We start from the raw sequence: 15914 nt of genomic DNA, 5'->3' as shown, positions 1-15914 counted from the left end.
TCGCATAAATGAAATTATACTGCTGTACTTTTGGATGGTTTCTTTTGTTCAATAGTAAACTAGTGAAATTTATGTTGTTGCACGTATCTGTAGTTTGTCCCTTTTTACCGTTTTATACTATTACATTGTATCAATAATTATTTAACCACTTATTTAACCATTCTACTATAGATGAACGTTTTGGTTTACTACCAGTTTGGGGCTATTAGGAGTAATGCTGCTATGACCATATGGTTCATCTCTCCTGGTTCACATGTACATGCATTTCTGTAGATTAAACTATACAGTCTTCCATAATTATTGTGCTATTTTTCACTCCCACTGTCAGTATATGAGAGTCCTGATGCTCCATATCTTTCTTTAATGTTGAGGTGTGTATTTACCAAAGCCTAGGTAATAATATATAGACTGCATTTTAAAAACTTCTCCCTTTTATTTTCTTCTGGTAATATCACACTGGGTAGTTCTCTCGTTGGCAGTACTACGTTTTTTTTTTTTTTGGAGTAGGTGGTTACATCAAAACTCTTCACTCTCAAGAGGGAATATTCTGGAAGTAATAAAGAAAACTGTCGCCAGACCTGGTTTAGGAAAACACTTTAATGCATAATGTAATTAAAAGCCACTCTGGGATGTTCATTATCCATCTAGACAAATTGAGATCAGCCTTATGATTTAAACCAGACTTTTTTTTTGTTCCAGCTCCTATTTTCCCTTTATGGGTAACGCCTCTACCAAGAGAGAATTCTTTGAATTGGCTCACTCAGGAGAATCTTTCTGAGAAGCAAGTTTCAAATAGAACATTGTCATGGGCTCAAAATCAGTTTGAGAAGTCACTTTACCAGAGATGATTAGGAATTAGTATAATGCTTTGTACATAGAAAGCTTTCAATGAATACTCATAAAACGAATGAATAAAAGCACCTTCTCGCACTTTACCAGAGATGATTAGGAATTAGTATAATGCTTTGTACATAGAAAGCTTTCAATGAACACTCATCAAATGAATGAATAAAAGCACCTTCTCCGTTTTCAGAAAGAGATCACACCCACACAGTTACTTGTGGGCGAAGCTGACTCAGATTGTATAGCTGTGGAACAGGGACCATTGGGACTATTTGGAATCACATTTTTCTTTTGAGATAGTTACCTAATTCATTGATTCATGCTATTTGGTAATGCAATCTACCAATTTCAGGAGTAAAACATAAAAATTAATTGTAGAAAATAGCTGTATCTCACTTCTGTTATAACAGTTCCCTGGACATCAAGGGCAAATACAGCCAAGGGATAGAATCAGCATTAATTTGGTCTTGCTGAAACAGGTCTTTGATTGTCTGGGCTGAGAATATGAGTCTGCAAAGTCCATTGGTTCCTTTTCTAGTTAAATAAACTGTGGCACCTGATATTATTGATCCAATGATAAGGTCGATTTGGCAGGAAACTTGAAAAGAATGATTGCATACTGTAATGACGAATAAGCTAACTATATGATCTAACCACCACACATTCTATACAATTATTGAAAATTAACGTTGTACCACACACACACACACACATATATAATAAAAAATAATAATAAAAATAAAAATTAAAGAAGAAGAGAAAACCTTAGATTTTTTGTTCCCTATGCCAATCACCGCTGGGAGAACCTCAAGGCAGAATGACTTTGGATGGTTATACTTTTGCATTATAGCTTTATGTTTTTCTAAGTTAAAACAACAACGACCTTTGTTAAATAATCCTGAACTCAGATCTTGAACTTGATATTATATCCCTTGTAAATAGGGCATGCATTAGAAACATGAAAAATATCTGTTTTCCATTATCTGGAATATAGCATCAATCAATCATAAATTATTTTTGAGAGTTGGCATAGATATACAAGAGTCTGACAATCATCTATTTGGGATATTTGAAAACAGTGAGGCTTCTCTGGATAAACAGCAGAAGGTGTCAGGGGCAAAGTAGTTGATTACAGTTTATTTATTTATTTATTTTTGAAGAGGAAGAAAATTAGTGAAAGGGAACTTGTGAACTGATTAATATTTTGGAACTTATAAAATGTGCATAAATCTTTCCTCTCCAACCTAGATCTAGTTCTGGATTTTATCTGATTTCCATGACAGCGGGATTCATGTGGTCAATAAAACTTTCCAAGATCCTGCTAGTCTGTGTCTTAACTTATATTACCTCAGGCTTTTTAATGCCCAAGCTGTGGGAGGAACAGATTCTGGTCCTTGTACTATAAACTTACATTTTCTAAATGCCCTTTCTTCTCCTATCGTTCTGATTTTAAGAATATGTGACTGGGGACTCAGATTAAGTTTCAGGTACCAAATATTCATCTTTTGAAGGTGTACTTAAACCACACATAAAAATATGTAATATATTTTTGTATTACTTTGCACTATTCTCACTCAGGATAAAGATATTCAGAATATGGCGTTTTCTGAAGCAGCCATTTCCCCAAAACCCTGTTCTTCGAATAGGGCTGTAACAGATGTTGGAGCCATGAGAGTACATAACTGTTAATGAATAGAAGGAGTGACTCAACGGAAAATGTGCTATAGCATGTGAAGGTGACTTATGGACTTTAAATTCCATAAAGTTAAAAACAAAACAAAACAAATACTCCTTTTTAGGTCTACAGGTATAGCACCAACTCGTAGAAAAGTCACTCAGTTCTCTGTGAGTCAAAAGAATTTGTTACTAATTATGATTGGGCATTTCCCCCCATTTTTTTATTGTGGTAAAACATATATAACATAAGGATTGCCATCATAAGCATGTTTAAACATACAATTGCACGGAATTAATTACATTCGCAATGCTGTGCGACTGCTACCTCTATCTGTTTCCAGAACTTTTTGTCATCCTGAACATAAACTCTGTTGCCTGTTAAGCAATAACATCTCATTATTCCTTCCACCTCATGACTGGACATTTTTTAAAAAGGTGTTTTGCAGGGTGTTTCTAAAAGGTTGTATTCTGAGGTAATCACTTTGTCATCTCAAAATATTTTCAGCACTTGGAATGGTTTAGTTAATGTTCAAGAACTTTTCCCCCTGGTTTAGTCTATTTTTAATAGTACATTTCTTTCTTTCTTTTACCCCTCACAACCAATTCATCAACAAGACCTGCTGCTTCTGTTGCTAAAATATGACAGCGATGCGCTTGTCTTTCTCCCCACTGCCGACTCCCAACTTTATATCAGCACCCTTTGTCCCTTGGCTGTCTACGGTAGCACCTAACAGAGCTCCCTGCTTCTTCTTTTGCCTCTCTACGCTCCATTTTCCAAACAGCAGCAGAGTACCCTTTAAAAACTGAAAAACCGATTATGTCAGATTCATAACTTAAACGATTTCCTCTCAAGGCAATTTTATGTCAGGAAGCCTTACAAAGCTGTTTTATAGAAGAAAGGTGTGGAAACAATTCTGGGTAGGCCATCACCATTTCACGCGCAATCTAACATATTTAACTATACTGTATTGTTACTTACCTTTTATTACTTATCTCTCTGGTGCAGAAGAAAAAATGACTTTTATCTGCCACAAGTTTGAGCTGTCCAGGAAAAAAAAAAAATGTCTAGCTGATTCAGCCTGTTTCGACTGCAGAGGGCGCTCTGCAGCTTTTTACTAATGACAGCATGAGTAAAACACTGGGCAATGTACCCAGGCTGCTTGGACCAAGTTAACAAACACTAACAACTGCCTCTTTTCTTTGTGGGGGGTCGGGGCGTGGGTGGGAGTGTTTACTTGTTAAATTAGCCCCAGAAAGATTGAAATAGACTATGTCTGAGTGAGCCAGGCTGTGTGATGCACAGTGTGAGAGCAAGACATTTCCCTGATATTTTAATTTTCCCTCGAAGTTTGACACCGTAGAGAAGTCTGGGTACCTAACTTTGTGGGCAGACTCTCCACAGCCAGTCCAGAGAGTTCTCATGACAATGTAATTTCTCCTCTGGTTTGTTTGTACAGTTTCAGTGAGGGGGCTGCCATGCATGTAACACTAGGTAATCTGTTTCTAGAAAACACTTTAAAAAGTGACAATAATTTTCCAGATTGAGACAAGTGGTAGGCAGCTCTGTATAATAGAAAAAGCCCTGGATGTAGAGTCAAGAGCTTTTTTTACTAGTCATATGAAATCGATACTCGCTTAGTTTCCTTAGTTATAACACAGGCATAATTATGCCCTCTTTAATGATTTAAATGAGATTATGTCTGTGGAAGTACCTTGACCAGTGCCTGACCAGTAAAGGCTTAAGAAATATTGGTTGTATGTGTATGGAGGTAGTAAATTCAAAGAGAGCTGCAGGTAGAGGCTATTAGATTCTGCAACTGTAATATGATTTATTACTTTTCTAAACACTACATCATCTTATTACCTACATCAGCAAAGGGAATCCCAAACTGATGCTTCTCAGAAGTTTCCTTTTTATTTTCTTAGAGAAGAGTTGAAGTCTTTTTGACAATAACCAGAGAGGAGGAAAAAGGTGGAAATTGTGATAAGAATCCTTGATTTAGTTTGCTGAAGAGTCCTCCAGGAGGTAAGTTACCCTGTTTTTCCTGATCCTTGAGGATCTATTTACACCTTGTAACAGGGGACTAGTGTCAAGAGACAGCTCTGTGCTTGTTATTTACTTCCTTTGGGGCATGTCTTAATTTCCTTTTGGTCTTTTCCATGCAACTTGAAATAATATCTTTTGCTTGCTTCAAACCTCTCACAGGTGGAATAAAATATTAATAAGTATTATTGATTGATTGATTAATCAACCGACCAATAATACTATCTTGAACTCCTGTAAGTGTGCTTAACACGTGACCAATGAAAATATTACAAATCTGACGTGGGAAAAACAGCCCGCGATGTCCATAACTGATCTGACATTCATAGCTAGATCTCAAAGTTATTCAAACTAGTCTGAGACTCACAGCTACACCATGCCATTCTCTTTTTGGACATAAGCAATCTCACACAATACAACCTCAGTCAAGGTTGTCTGAGATTGTGATAAAATGAGACAGAACAAGGCCATGTCCTAATTTTGTCTAAGCACAGACAAAAACAAGTTCACAGTGCCACCCATCAAATATCAAACATTCTCGTCTCTTGGCTAAAATAGTTAACTGCAACTTATTATTTATTTATTTTTTTTGTCTTTTTCTGTGTCCGGCAATGGATCGCAACCCTCAGTGTTGCCCCCGCGCCTCACTCAGCCAGTGAGCGGGAACCGGTCTGTATGTGGGATCCGAACCCTCGGGCGGGAGTGCCGCTGCGCTTCCCAAGCGGCGCACTTATCCAGTGCGCCACCGGGCCGGCCCAACTGCAACTTATTTTAAAAAGTGAATTATGCTTTATTTTCCTTCTCATCTGCTCTCTCTATAGATAAGATTTGTTAAGATGCCTAGTCACAGAACTGCCCTTGTTTTCTGGCAAAATCCAATTGGAGTAAACTGCCACTTCCTTCATTTGTCCCCCAAATCACCCAACCAAAGCACAGATCCTATGATAGTTTCTTTCTAACGCTGTGTTACTGAGACATCCCAGGCTTCCCGCATGGTATATGTTGCCCCTTGCTATAATGAGTAACAAACACGACTTTTTCGTGTTTTGTGTTTCGTTTTTCGACTTTTGGTCTTTGCTTAAAGGGCATAGACAAACCTAAGACAGTAAGGTGGCTATGAAGCAGAAACTTTTTCCATGAGGCTTCATTTAGACATTTCTAAGAAAAGAGCTGCATGTAGGGACACTTTCTTAGCTAATGTCAGTCAGAGAAGGGTCATTCTACTTCTGCCCTCTGACCAACTGGAACTGGGGAGTGGGCTCTGAGGTTTACTCATCCTCTGTAGAGGGACAGAGCTTTTAACACAGCTGATCTATCTCTTCATCCTTCCTATTGGGGCAGATGTTTTCATCTAAAACACTGAGAAGCTCAGCTCCCTTCCCTGTTTGGGGAATGTTTATATTTCAAAATATTCCAAGGTCCTCAGCCTGGCAAATACGGCACTCTACAGTGAGCCTCATTCACTTTCTGCCCCACTTTCCAGAGTTTCTTGCAGATGTCTCTATGTCTTGGTAAAACCAAACCATTCGAGCACACAGTGGGAACTCAAACAGTGTGTGTTGGAGCAATTTTACCTTCTGGAAAATGCAAGAGTGCTGTCTTAGTCTATTTGGGTTGCTATAACAAAATAACATAAACTGATTAGCTTTTAAACAACAGAAATACATTGCTCACAGTTATGGAGGTTGAGAAGTCCAAGATCAAGGTGACAGCAGATTTGGTGTCTGGTGAGGGCTCATTCTTTGGTTCATAGATGGCACCTTCACACTGTGTCCTCACACATGGTGGAGGGGCAAGCAGCATTCTCTCTTTATGCCTTTTTTTTAGGGAGGGTAGGAGAATGAGCTACAGGGTCTGGGCTAGGGTGAGGCAGGTGAGGCACTCACCTTAACCACCAAGTTTAAGGAGCATCAAGAAAATTTGGTAATCAAGGTGAGTATTCGAGTGCAATATTTTTAAAAATCAAAATTTATGCAAAAAAATCATGATGAACAAAATGTCAAATTTTAGACAACAGCAGGATCAGTTTTTACTGAATTTTCCTTTTGCCTCAGACTTCAGTATGACTTGGCACAGCACTGCTATTTAACACCTTCTAGTCTTGTGCCTTTTTCATAAGGGCACCAATTCTATTTGTGAAGGCTCTTTCCTCATAATCTAATCGCTGCCCAAAGGCCCCCCATCTTAATACTTTTATAGTGGGGATTAGGTTTCAACATATGAATTTGGGGTGGGGGTATCACAAACATTCCAACCATAGCACTATTTTACTTTTTTATTTAAGGAAATAATACCAATACATGGACAACAACCAGCTCCTAAGAAGGGCCTGATAAAGTAAAAATTCTCCACATCTGGTGTTTTCATGGCAGCATACATGAAAATAGACGGCAGTCATGCCGATGAAGTCTGAATGTTTCCTTAGCAAATAGCAAATGGTATATAGGTAAGGTCGTCAACAATCCAGGTGTTGCCAACCTGTGGCATGGGGTGTGAAGTTGGTTCAGGCTGCCAATATGCACTGTCACAACACCCACGAGATTTCAGTTCACCTACAGAAGGCAGTTGCAGGTCTGGAGGGAGGCCTGTTCCCATCAAACCGAGTGAGAGAAAACCACAAGTGGGAGGAAAGTGGTCCCCTGGCTCCTGAGTATCCACTCACTTTGTTCTAATCTCTCTGCTTCCGGGACCCTGAGGGCACTTTGCTCTCACTACCACTCACCTTAAGATCTGACCTTTTGTGTTCTGCAGAGTCCACTTGCTGTCCTATTAGGGTCAGGTCATAGAGATAAAATACATGCTCCCTTATTTCAGCTAGCATATCATTGTACACATTTAAAGGAAAATTTTCTAAAGATAAAACCAAACCAAACCAACCAAACACACACAAAAATGAAACCAAGTAGAAAGCATTTCTTCAGAATGCAAGTGAAGATTTGTTTGACTAATATATTTTACTAAATTTATGTACTGCTCCCTACACCTCCTCACAATCACGTCAGAAATAATTATTCTCAAAGCTTCTCACTTCTTTTTCTGTTCTAGGTCACCTTTTCTTTCAACCCCTCACCTTCCTTTGGAGAGCAGAGATGGAAGCCACAAGTAAATCACTTCCAGTGGAGGAAGAATCTAACACACTTATGGGCACAAATATGATATCAGTGGTTCCTTTCATATTTTTTGAGGGCCACCGTTCACTGTATCTCTTAGTCTTTCTACTATAAATCCCCAGGAAAGAAACTATCTTAGAATTATGAACCAGTAAGACTTCAGCTTCCCCTTCTGTTTTCTTCTTACAGGTAATGAAAATAATTTAACAGATTATGTCTCCACATTCCTCACTTTGCTTTAAAAGGAGTTCATAAAATCTTCAGGTCTTGACTTTAATAACAGCATAGGATCTTATGATCCACAAATCTTCATTCTATTTTTTCTTTTAAAATTCATATTTCTCTTTTCCGTGTGTGTGTGTGTGTGTGTGTGTGTGTGTGTTTGTGTGTATGTGTGTGTTAGGTATATCAGATCATTGATGGAACGAGGTGGAATCTAGTAAAATAAGAAGAGCTTATGAAAGTTATGCAATTTTTATTAAGCCTTCCACTTAGATTATAGTATTGAGCAGGCTTTCCCAGGAGTTCAGATAAAACACTCTTTATTGTGGCCTAGAAGATTCTAGATGATCGATCTTGCCTGCCTCTCCAGCCTCACATACCATGATATTTTTGGGTTGCCACTATCAAGCTTTTCCTGTTCTTTGAAAACCCCAAATTTACTTGGAACTAGTTTTTCCTAGATCTTTGCATGGCTTATTCCCTTACTTTGAAGTATCACTTCCTCACATAGGCATTCTCTGTCTAAATTATTTTCTGTCCTTTCCCAACACTTTCTATATTCATTCTATCATTTATTTTTTTATACTACTATGACTACTAGGATTATAGACTTATATGTTTACCTGCTTATTATCTCTCTTCCTCACTAGAATGCAAGTTTCACAGAGGCAGGGACTTTATCTTCTACACTGATGTAATTCCAGTACCTGTCACGGAAGTAAATGAATGCTTCCTGAATGAATGAAAAAAATACATTACCCCAGATGCCAACTGACTAATTTCTATTTGACCAAGTAGCTGGGCAAAATCACCTGGAGCTGCCACCAAACTCCTCTGTATCTGTCTTCATCTTGGCATCTTAGAGTTATTGGCTTTTTTCTCTGTCCACTTTTACCTTTTCTGGGTCATGTGCAACCTCCTTTCTTCACTTGAAATTAACCCAAAAGTGTAATGTCATCACATGCCAGTCTTCTTTTAAAATGTGAACCCATTTCCAGGTATATTAATTATCTTGCACAGGTAGGAAAAGTTATGAAGAATGTAATCTACATTTATTTTATAAATAAAAGACATGAAAGTTGAGTCAGGAAAAGAAACTTCTATTGCTACTGCTGTGAGTGTGAGTCACCTACAGAACACACTGTAACTTCTTTCACTTCAACTAATATAAGGTTTTTACTTCTCTACCTGTGTCATATATTTATTAAAAATAGTAGCTCTGTTAGATCAATCTGTGGACTTGTGCTGGTCCAGGTGCACCAGAATCACCTGGGTAACATTAAAATAAAGATTTTCAGGGTTCACTTCAAAGATTCTGATTTAGAAGATTTGGAGAAAGTCCTGGGAATTTGTTGTTTTAAAAAGCTTTCCAATCTAACTGGGGTGAGGGAACGCTCCTACACTGTTGGTGGGACTGTAAATTAGTACAACCACTATGGAAAACACTATGGAGGTTTCTCAAACAACTACAGATCTTCCATATGATCCAGCAATTCCACTTCTGGGTGTATATCCAGAGGAATGGAAATCATCATGTCGAAGGGATACCTGCACTCCCATGTTCATCAGAGCTCTGTTTACAACAGCCAAGACATGGAACCAACCTAAATGTCCATCGATGGATGACTGGATAAGGAAACTGTGGTATATATACACCATTGAATACTACTCTACCATATAAAAGAATGAAATACTCCCATTTGCAACAACATGGATGAGCTTGGAGAAACTTATGTTGAGTGAAATAAGCAAAGCACAGAGGGATAAATACCACATGTGCTCACTCATATGTGGGAGCTAAGAGAGAAAGAAGAAAGGAAAGAAAGACCACAGTAGTGCATTGGACATGCAGAGGGAAAGAACATTTCTTGGGCTACACAGTGGAGAGTGGGGGAGGGGGGAAGAGAGAGGGGAGGCAGGTTGGGGATTATTGGGTGGGGGACACAGGTTACAAATGCAATTTGTGGTAATGGGTATACAGCCAGTATGAATCTGGCCCCCACATCATGGGAACAAGGGGTGACAATCAGCTTTGTAGTTCATAAATATTCATGACCAATAAGCACGCGCACGTGCACACACACACACACACACACACACACACAGAAAGATGAAGTAAATAGTAATTAGGAGCAGAACCAACTAACCTAGTTAGTTCCACCTTGTAGGAGAAACTGGAATTTTCAACAGACTTGTAGTGGTTCACTTTGCCATGTGTTTTGTTTTCAGACTCACAATTTAAAAATTTTTGGTAAATGTAATGATTTTAGACATAATTGATTACAGAAGTTACATAGATTATTAGACATCAAGCCAAAGTTAAAAATGGTGGGCCGGCCCGGTGGCGCACTGCGCTAGTGCGCCGCTTGGGAAGCGCGGCTGCACTCCCACCGAGGGTTCGGATCCCACATACAGACTGGTTCCCGCTCACTGGCTGAGCGAGGCGTGGGGGCAACACCGAGGGTTGCGATCCCGTTGCCGGTCCCGGTGCGGTACGGGGGCAACACTGAGGGTTGCAATCCGTTGCCGGACACAGAAAAAAAGACAAAAAAAGAAAAAAATGGGCCATTTTTCACCCCAAAAGATTTTAATATTTATTTCTAATACTTTTGAAAATTGGGATGTTGAGGAAATGGTAAAATGTTATCTTAAAAAGTATTTTCTTGCTTTTGAAATATTAGAAATATTAATAACATGTGCTTGTGAGATTTAATTTAATAATTGTAAATAACATACAACCTAGTTTACTTTCCTAGGCACTCTAGAATAGTAGTAAGTTCCTAAAAATAGCAATAAATCCACATGTAGTTTACATATTGGGCATTGAAAAATATCTTGCATATTTTTTTCACAAACAAAGCAAATTCTTGATCCTTAAGCTCTATAATAACACATAGGGGGAAGAAAAAAAAGCTTTCCAAATAATTATGAAAGAGGTTTAGGAGACAGTACTTTAGATTGTTATTACTCACTTTGATGTTAATTAAGGAAAAATTTTGGCTCAGTTATGATTTATTGACTGGCACTAATTTCCTTTTATCTGAGCTAAAAACGTGCTGTAATCTTCTACTAGGATTAGAGCAGAGATCATCAGGCCAGAAAGTGCAAGAATAGAATATGCACTTATTAGAGGTAAAAAAAAAACGTATGAGGTCTGGAACCAGATAAGATATCACAGATAAAAGGGCAAGCAGCTATTGGAGCTCAGAGTAGGAGAAGAGTTTAAGTGAAGACATCCAGGTCATTTACATCAAATTACCATCTATCAAGTTTTGATTTGAAGACAAGGTCTGGTTTAATTGGTATGTTCTTGTCCATTACTTAAGTAGACAGAAATTGACAAATTTGGGTCCGTGTTTCTAGGTGCAAATGAATAAAGTCCTACTTTTTAATTGAGAATAGAAATGGGGAAAAAATTCTTATTGTGGTCCACTTATGAGCTCTCATTCACTGTGATTAATTTTTGCGTGCATTTGAATTTTTCTCAAGGCAGTCTTCATGTCCTTGTTCCGGAGGCTGTAGATTAATGGGTTTACAAGTGGGGTCACTGAGGAGTAGAACAAGGTTACAATTTTCTGTATCCCAGCTGGGTTTCCAGAGGTAGGGCTGATGTACATCACCATGAGGGTTCCGTAGAACAGAGACACGACGACTAGGTGGGAACCGCAGGTGGAGAAGGCCTTACGTCTGCCAGCTGCTGAGGGGACGCGCAACACTGCTCTGAGAATCAGAGCATAGGACACAAGGACAGAGAAGAAGGTGATGAAGATAATGAGCGAGCTCAATATAGAGCAAGAGAGCTCAATTCCAGGGGCAGGGATGCAGGACAGGGCCAGAAGAGGACCAGGGTCACAGACAAAGTGGTCAATGGTATTGGGGCCACAAAAAGGGAGTTGTGTGATAAAATAGATGGGGACTGGATAGCAGAGGAAGGCCATTACCCAGCAGAGGGCCACCAAGTTCATGCAGAGATGACTGCTCATGATGGTAGAATAGTGAAGAGGCCGGCAGATGGCCATGTACCGATCAAAAGCCATGAGGGGCAGTAAGAAGGTCTCAGTGGTGCCCAGTGAGAAGAAGAAGTAGAACTGGAGGAAGCAGCCTGTGAAAGAGATGGTTTTGGTCTCTGATAGGAAGTTCCCTAACATACTGGGAACAGTGGTGTTGATGTAACATATCTCCAGGAAGGAAAAATTGGCCAGCAGAACGTACATGGGGGTGTGGAGCCTGTGATCTAGCTTCACTGCACAGATGATGGCCCCGTTTCCCATCAGTGTCAAGATGTAGGACACAGAGAACAGCACGAAGAGGAGGACCTGAACCTCTCTGGAGCAGGGAAAACTCAGGAGTATGAATTCAGACACTGCGTTGACTCCTGACACATTCATGGCTTCCTAAGGGGTGGAGAGGAAAACAATGAAAATGACACAGCTGACCTTACTTCCCAATCCTCAGGAATATTTCCTTTTTTTAGAGATCCCTATTTCCTCAGATTCTATTATTCTATTAAATAAATAATAATCTAACTATACTGCTGAAGACTGTCAAACTTTGAGAATGCTTGACGTGATCAGACCCTGAACTCTTGGACTCTGTCTCATTTCTCTTTCAGAGTTTTCTCACATTAAAAAATAGGATCTTATGCAATAAGCAGCTAGGATTAGGTTAATGACAGTTCTTACATATGTGTGTAAGGAGATGTAAAATTCATGTATTTGTGTCTATAGAATAAGATTTAAAGACCTTTAGTACTGAACTCAGAACTGCGATTACACGGATCTTCAGTATCAGAGACACAAATGTTAGGCATCACAGGAGGAGGAGAGGGAGAGAGGCAATAAACAACACAAAGAGCCATAAAATGTCTCTTTGACAAGAACCCCTCTCTTGTTCTCTAACTCTCTCTGCTGCTCAAATCCTATTATAAGTGTGGAAGGTTGGAGTTGTTTTGGGAGTGAATATAGAATCTTCACGAAAACTTCCTTCTCTAAATCAAACTTGGTTTCGAACATTGTCCGACTTCCATCGTGAGAGAGACAAAACAAAGCCAATGAAATCATCCTAGATTCTGTTGCCAGTAGTTTAGTCTTAATTTATTAATTTATTTTCTGGATCCCCTCGTTAGTGAGGGACTGTCATCATTTGGGCCTAAATGATCTAAAGTAAAAATGATGGAGTAACAATGTTTATTCAAAAAAATATAAGTGCAGAATAAAGCCCCATATATTTTAAATAAAAGTATTCTAGCTAAGAGTATTTATTCATGTATCAATTACAAAATGTATTACTTTCCAGATTACATACCATCACTTTTTAAAATGATCTTGATTATTTCAATTGTAACACACGGGGTGAGAGAGATTCAGAATTTTTCACATCATATTTCTTGTTAAGTCTCCTCTAAAGCTTGTGAATAGATCATTTTGGGAGGGGTATTGAATAGCTGTGAGTAATTCCTCTGTAGCAGGAATTGAAAGTACCCCCAAAGCTGGAGAAACCATGAGGTAAGAGTGAAAAAAGAAAGGAACATTTGGTGCCTAGTGTGTATGAGGATGCGAATGGCTTTGCAAACCAAGTGGGATGAACTCACGGAGCTGGTGTGTTCTGTCTTCTTCTTGCTCTCCCTTCTCTCCGTGGTCGATCATCTGCTCTTTGGAAGAACCAAACAGCAGTAAATGGGGAGCACTAAAGTTTTTTCAGCCCTGCTCCTCCCAGCCACTTTGTCAATCCTTTCCAGATGCCATTTTGCTAGTATCTCTGTTTCCCTAAAGAACTGGTTCTGACTGGACACAAATTCTGGCTAAGGAAGACAGAATTTACCTACTACCGAGGCTCCTCCCTTACCGTCCTCTCTCTCACTTCCCTGAGTCCCCAGCCCTCTTACTTGTGACAATGAGTCTCCTGCCCTCCATTCAGGTAACTAACTTGAGAGGCTGCTGGTCTTACAGCCACACAGAAGAAGGCAGAGTTAAAAGGCACACCTAGGAGCTGTCCTATGCTTGTATCTCTTCTGAACCCATCTCCTTGTACAGGTCTGATTCGTAATCTTCTGTTTTCAGGGCAGCGAAAGTTAGACCGGGTGGAGAGTGTGTCATCCTTGTTGGCCAGTAGCCACATGGGCCCTATGTGGCATGGTTTGCAGAGAAACAGGTGAATTTGCTGCACAAAAGAGAATTATCGATGTTGCTCTGAAACCTGTGTTTTATTCATCATAAGGGGTAACTTGTCTCTTGTGGATTTGAAAAGTGGAACTTTATGAGGGAAGATTGTCAATAGTATCCCAAATATTCACTTCCCTCAGGAGCCCATTAATCAGCTCTTGGGACCCGGATTTCTCCAGCAGTGATCACAACATTCCATGTTTTTCTTAGAGCAGATGTTTATTTTGTTCTATCAACAAGTTACTGTTATGATGGTGCAGACATTGCAGCAACACCAGCTTAGTTGGAAAAAAAGGTTTTTGTTTCTCCTCCGATTCTGTCACATTTAATTTACTCACTTCTTTAGTCTGTCTGCCAGTTTCAGATTCTCTTATGTCAGTATCAGAGTTATAACATCAGAGTTCTCATTCTCGTTCTGATTGACTCACTCAATGGCTTTACAAGTACTACTTCCTTTTTTTTTTTTTTTTTTTTTTGGTGAAAGGTTTCTTCTCTCTGATCTGTTCTGTGCTTCTAGTATGATACTGACAAGTAAGTACTGTTTCACTGTGAGCAGAACCCAGGACCACAGACCATGGAGTCATGAAGTAAAATAGTAAAGTTCTAGAATGTACCTTCCCATTTATGTATTGAAGTTATTTCAATGTTTTTAGCAGATATCCCTAAAAGTTGGCATGATTATTAAGATTGTTTTGCTTTGGTTGAGTTAGGCACTGCTGAGAAATATGATGCAAACTTTTAGACCCTTTTGTTTTCATTACATGTGTGTACATGTGCAAGCACACAACTCCAGAAGGTATCTAACAGGGTTTTTATTCTATTATTGGTTTGGAGCCATCTCTAGTGAGAGTGAACTCTTGTAAATAATTTACTATCGACTACAGAGCATTTGCGAGCAAGAAGTTTTTTGAGTTGTTAATTTAACTTGCTCATTTTCTAACAATCATACTGTAGTAATGTTTCCGCCTTTTAAAATGATAGCAGCATTTTTTTTAGTCAACAATGTTGATATCCTAGGATGTTTAGTCATCTGGCTCTTCAGAATGGTTTATTCATTGAAAGCTTTTTGTGTTTGAAGGCACAATAGCAAATTTTCTTGACGCTAAGTCTCATCCAGAATTGTTATTAGAAAGCAAGAACTTGTCTAACCTTCAGAGGGTGGGTGGTGCTGTGCTAGATACTTAAACTGAAGTATTAAATGTTAGAATTTAACAGGAGTGAATTGAGCATCACTTTTCATCTTTTAAAAGTACATATTCAAATACATAGCAAAGTTCTCCCTCCTGGTGAGGAAAGTGACTTGTAAAATATTCCCTCGCTGTATTTTAATATGAAAGATAATAATGTACTAATAAGGAAAAGAAATAGCACGTACAATCTTATGTATGGCAGATTTAGTAGTCCTAATTACTATTGGAGAAAAAGGCTAAATTCATTAAGATACAAAGTGTTATATGAAAAGAGCTTTGGTTCAGGTTTCAGACTGACATCTATTTGTGCTATAGCTTGGGCATATACTGAACTGTGTGATCCTTGGTATGTTGTTTAACCTCATTAAGGCCCAGATATTTCATCTCTGAAATATACCAGCTCTATTCTAATAAATACAGTTGTGAAAACTAAATATGTATGTCTGTAAAGTACCTAGGATGTAGTAAGTACTAAATAAATGATAGTCTTCCCTTTTATCCTTCCCCTCTACCCCAATCACCCCAGCCTCTGATAGCCACCATTGTACTCTCTACTTCTATGAGATCAAACTTTTTAGATTGAATTCACTTCAGTTTGATCAGCTTTTGCCTCATTTATTTGGAGATTTTGTTGCTATGTATGTATAAAATTTAGCATTTTTGTGTC

At 38.8% G+C, this 15914-nt stretch overlaps 1 protein-coding gene across 1 annotated transcript; it reads right to left on the bottom strand.

Annotated features, from left to right (window-relative positions):
• Nucleotides 1–11339: 11339 nt before the first annotated feature.
• Nucleotides 11340–12284, bottom strand: LOC103607990 (olfactory receptor 11H6-like). The gene has a single exon (XM_008592435.1). The coding sequence runs from the start codon at nt 12282–12284 to the stop codon at nt 11340–11342; it is 945 nt and encodes a 314-aa protein (XP_008590657.1).
• Between the last annotated feature and the right edge of the window lie 3630 nt (nt 12285–15914).

This window comes from Galeopterus variegatus, unplaced genomic scaffold (genome assembly GCF_000696425.1).
Source record: "Galeopterus variegatus unplaced genomic scaffold, G_variegatus-3.0.2 Scaffold7926, whole genome shotgun sequence".
In the NCBI taxonomy this organism is placed as follows: Eukaryota; Metazoa; Chordata; class Mammalia; order Dermoptera; family Cynocephalidae; genus Galeopterus; species Galeopterus variegatus.
The sequence above is the reverse complement of the archived record's forward strand: the minus strand, read 5'-3'. Positions and strand labels throughout refer to the sequence as shown.

Excerpts from the sequence above, each read along its gene's own strand:
- LOC103607990 (XM_008592435.1), bottom strand. The coding sequence starts at position 12,284 with ATGAATGTGTCAGGAGTCAACGCAGTGTCTGAATTCATACTCCTGAGT.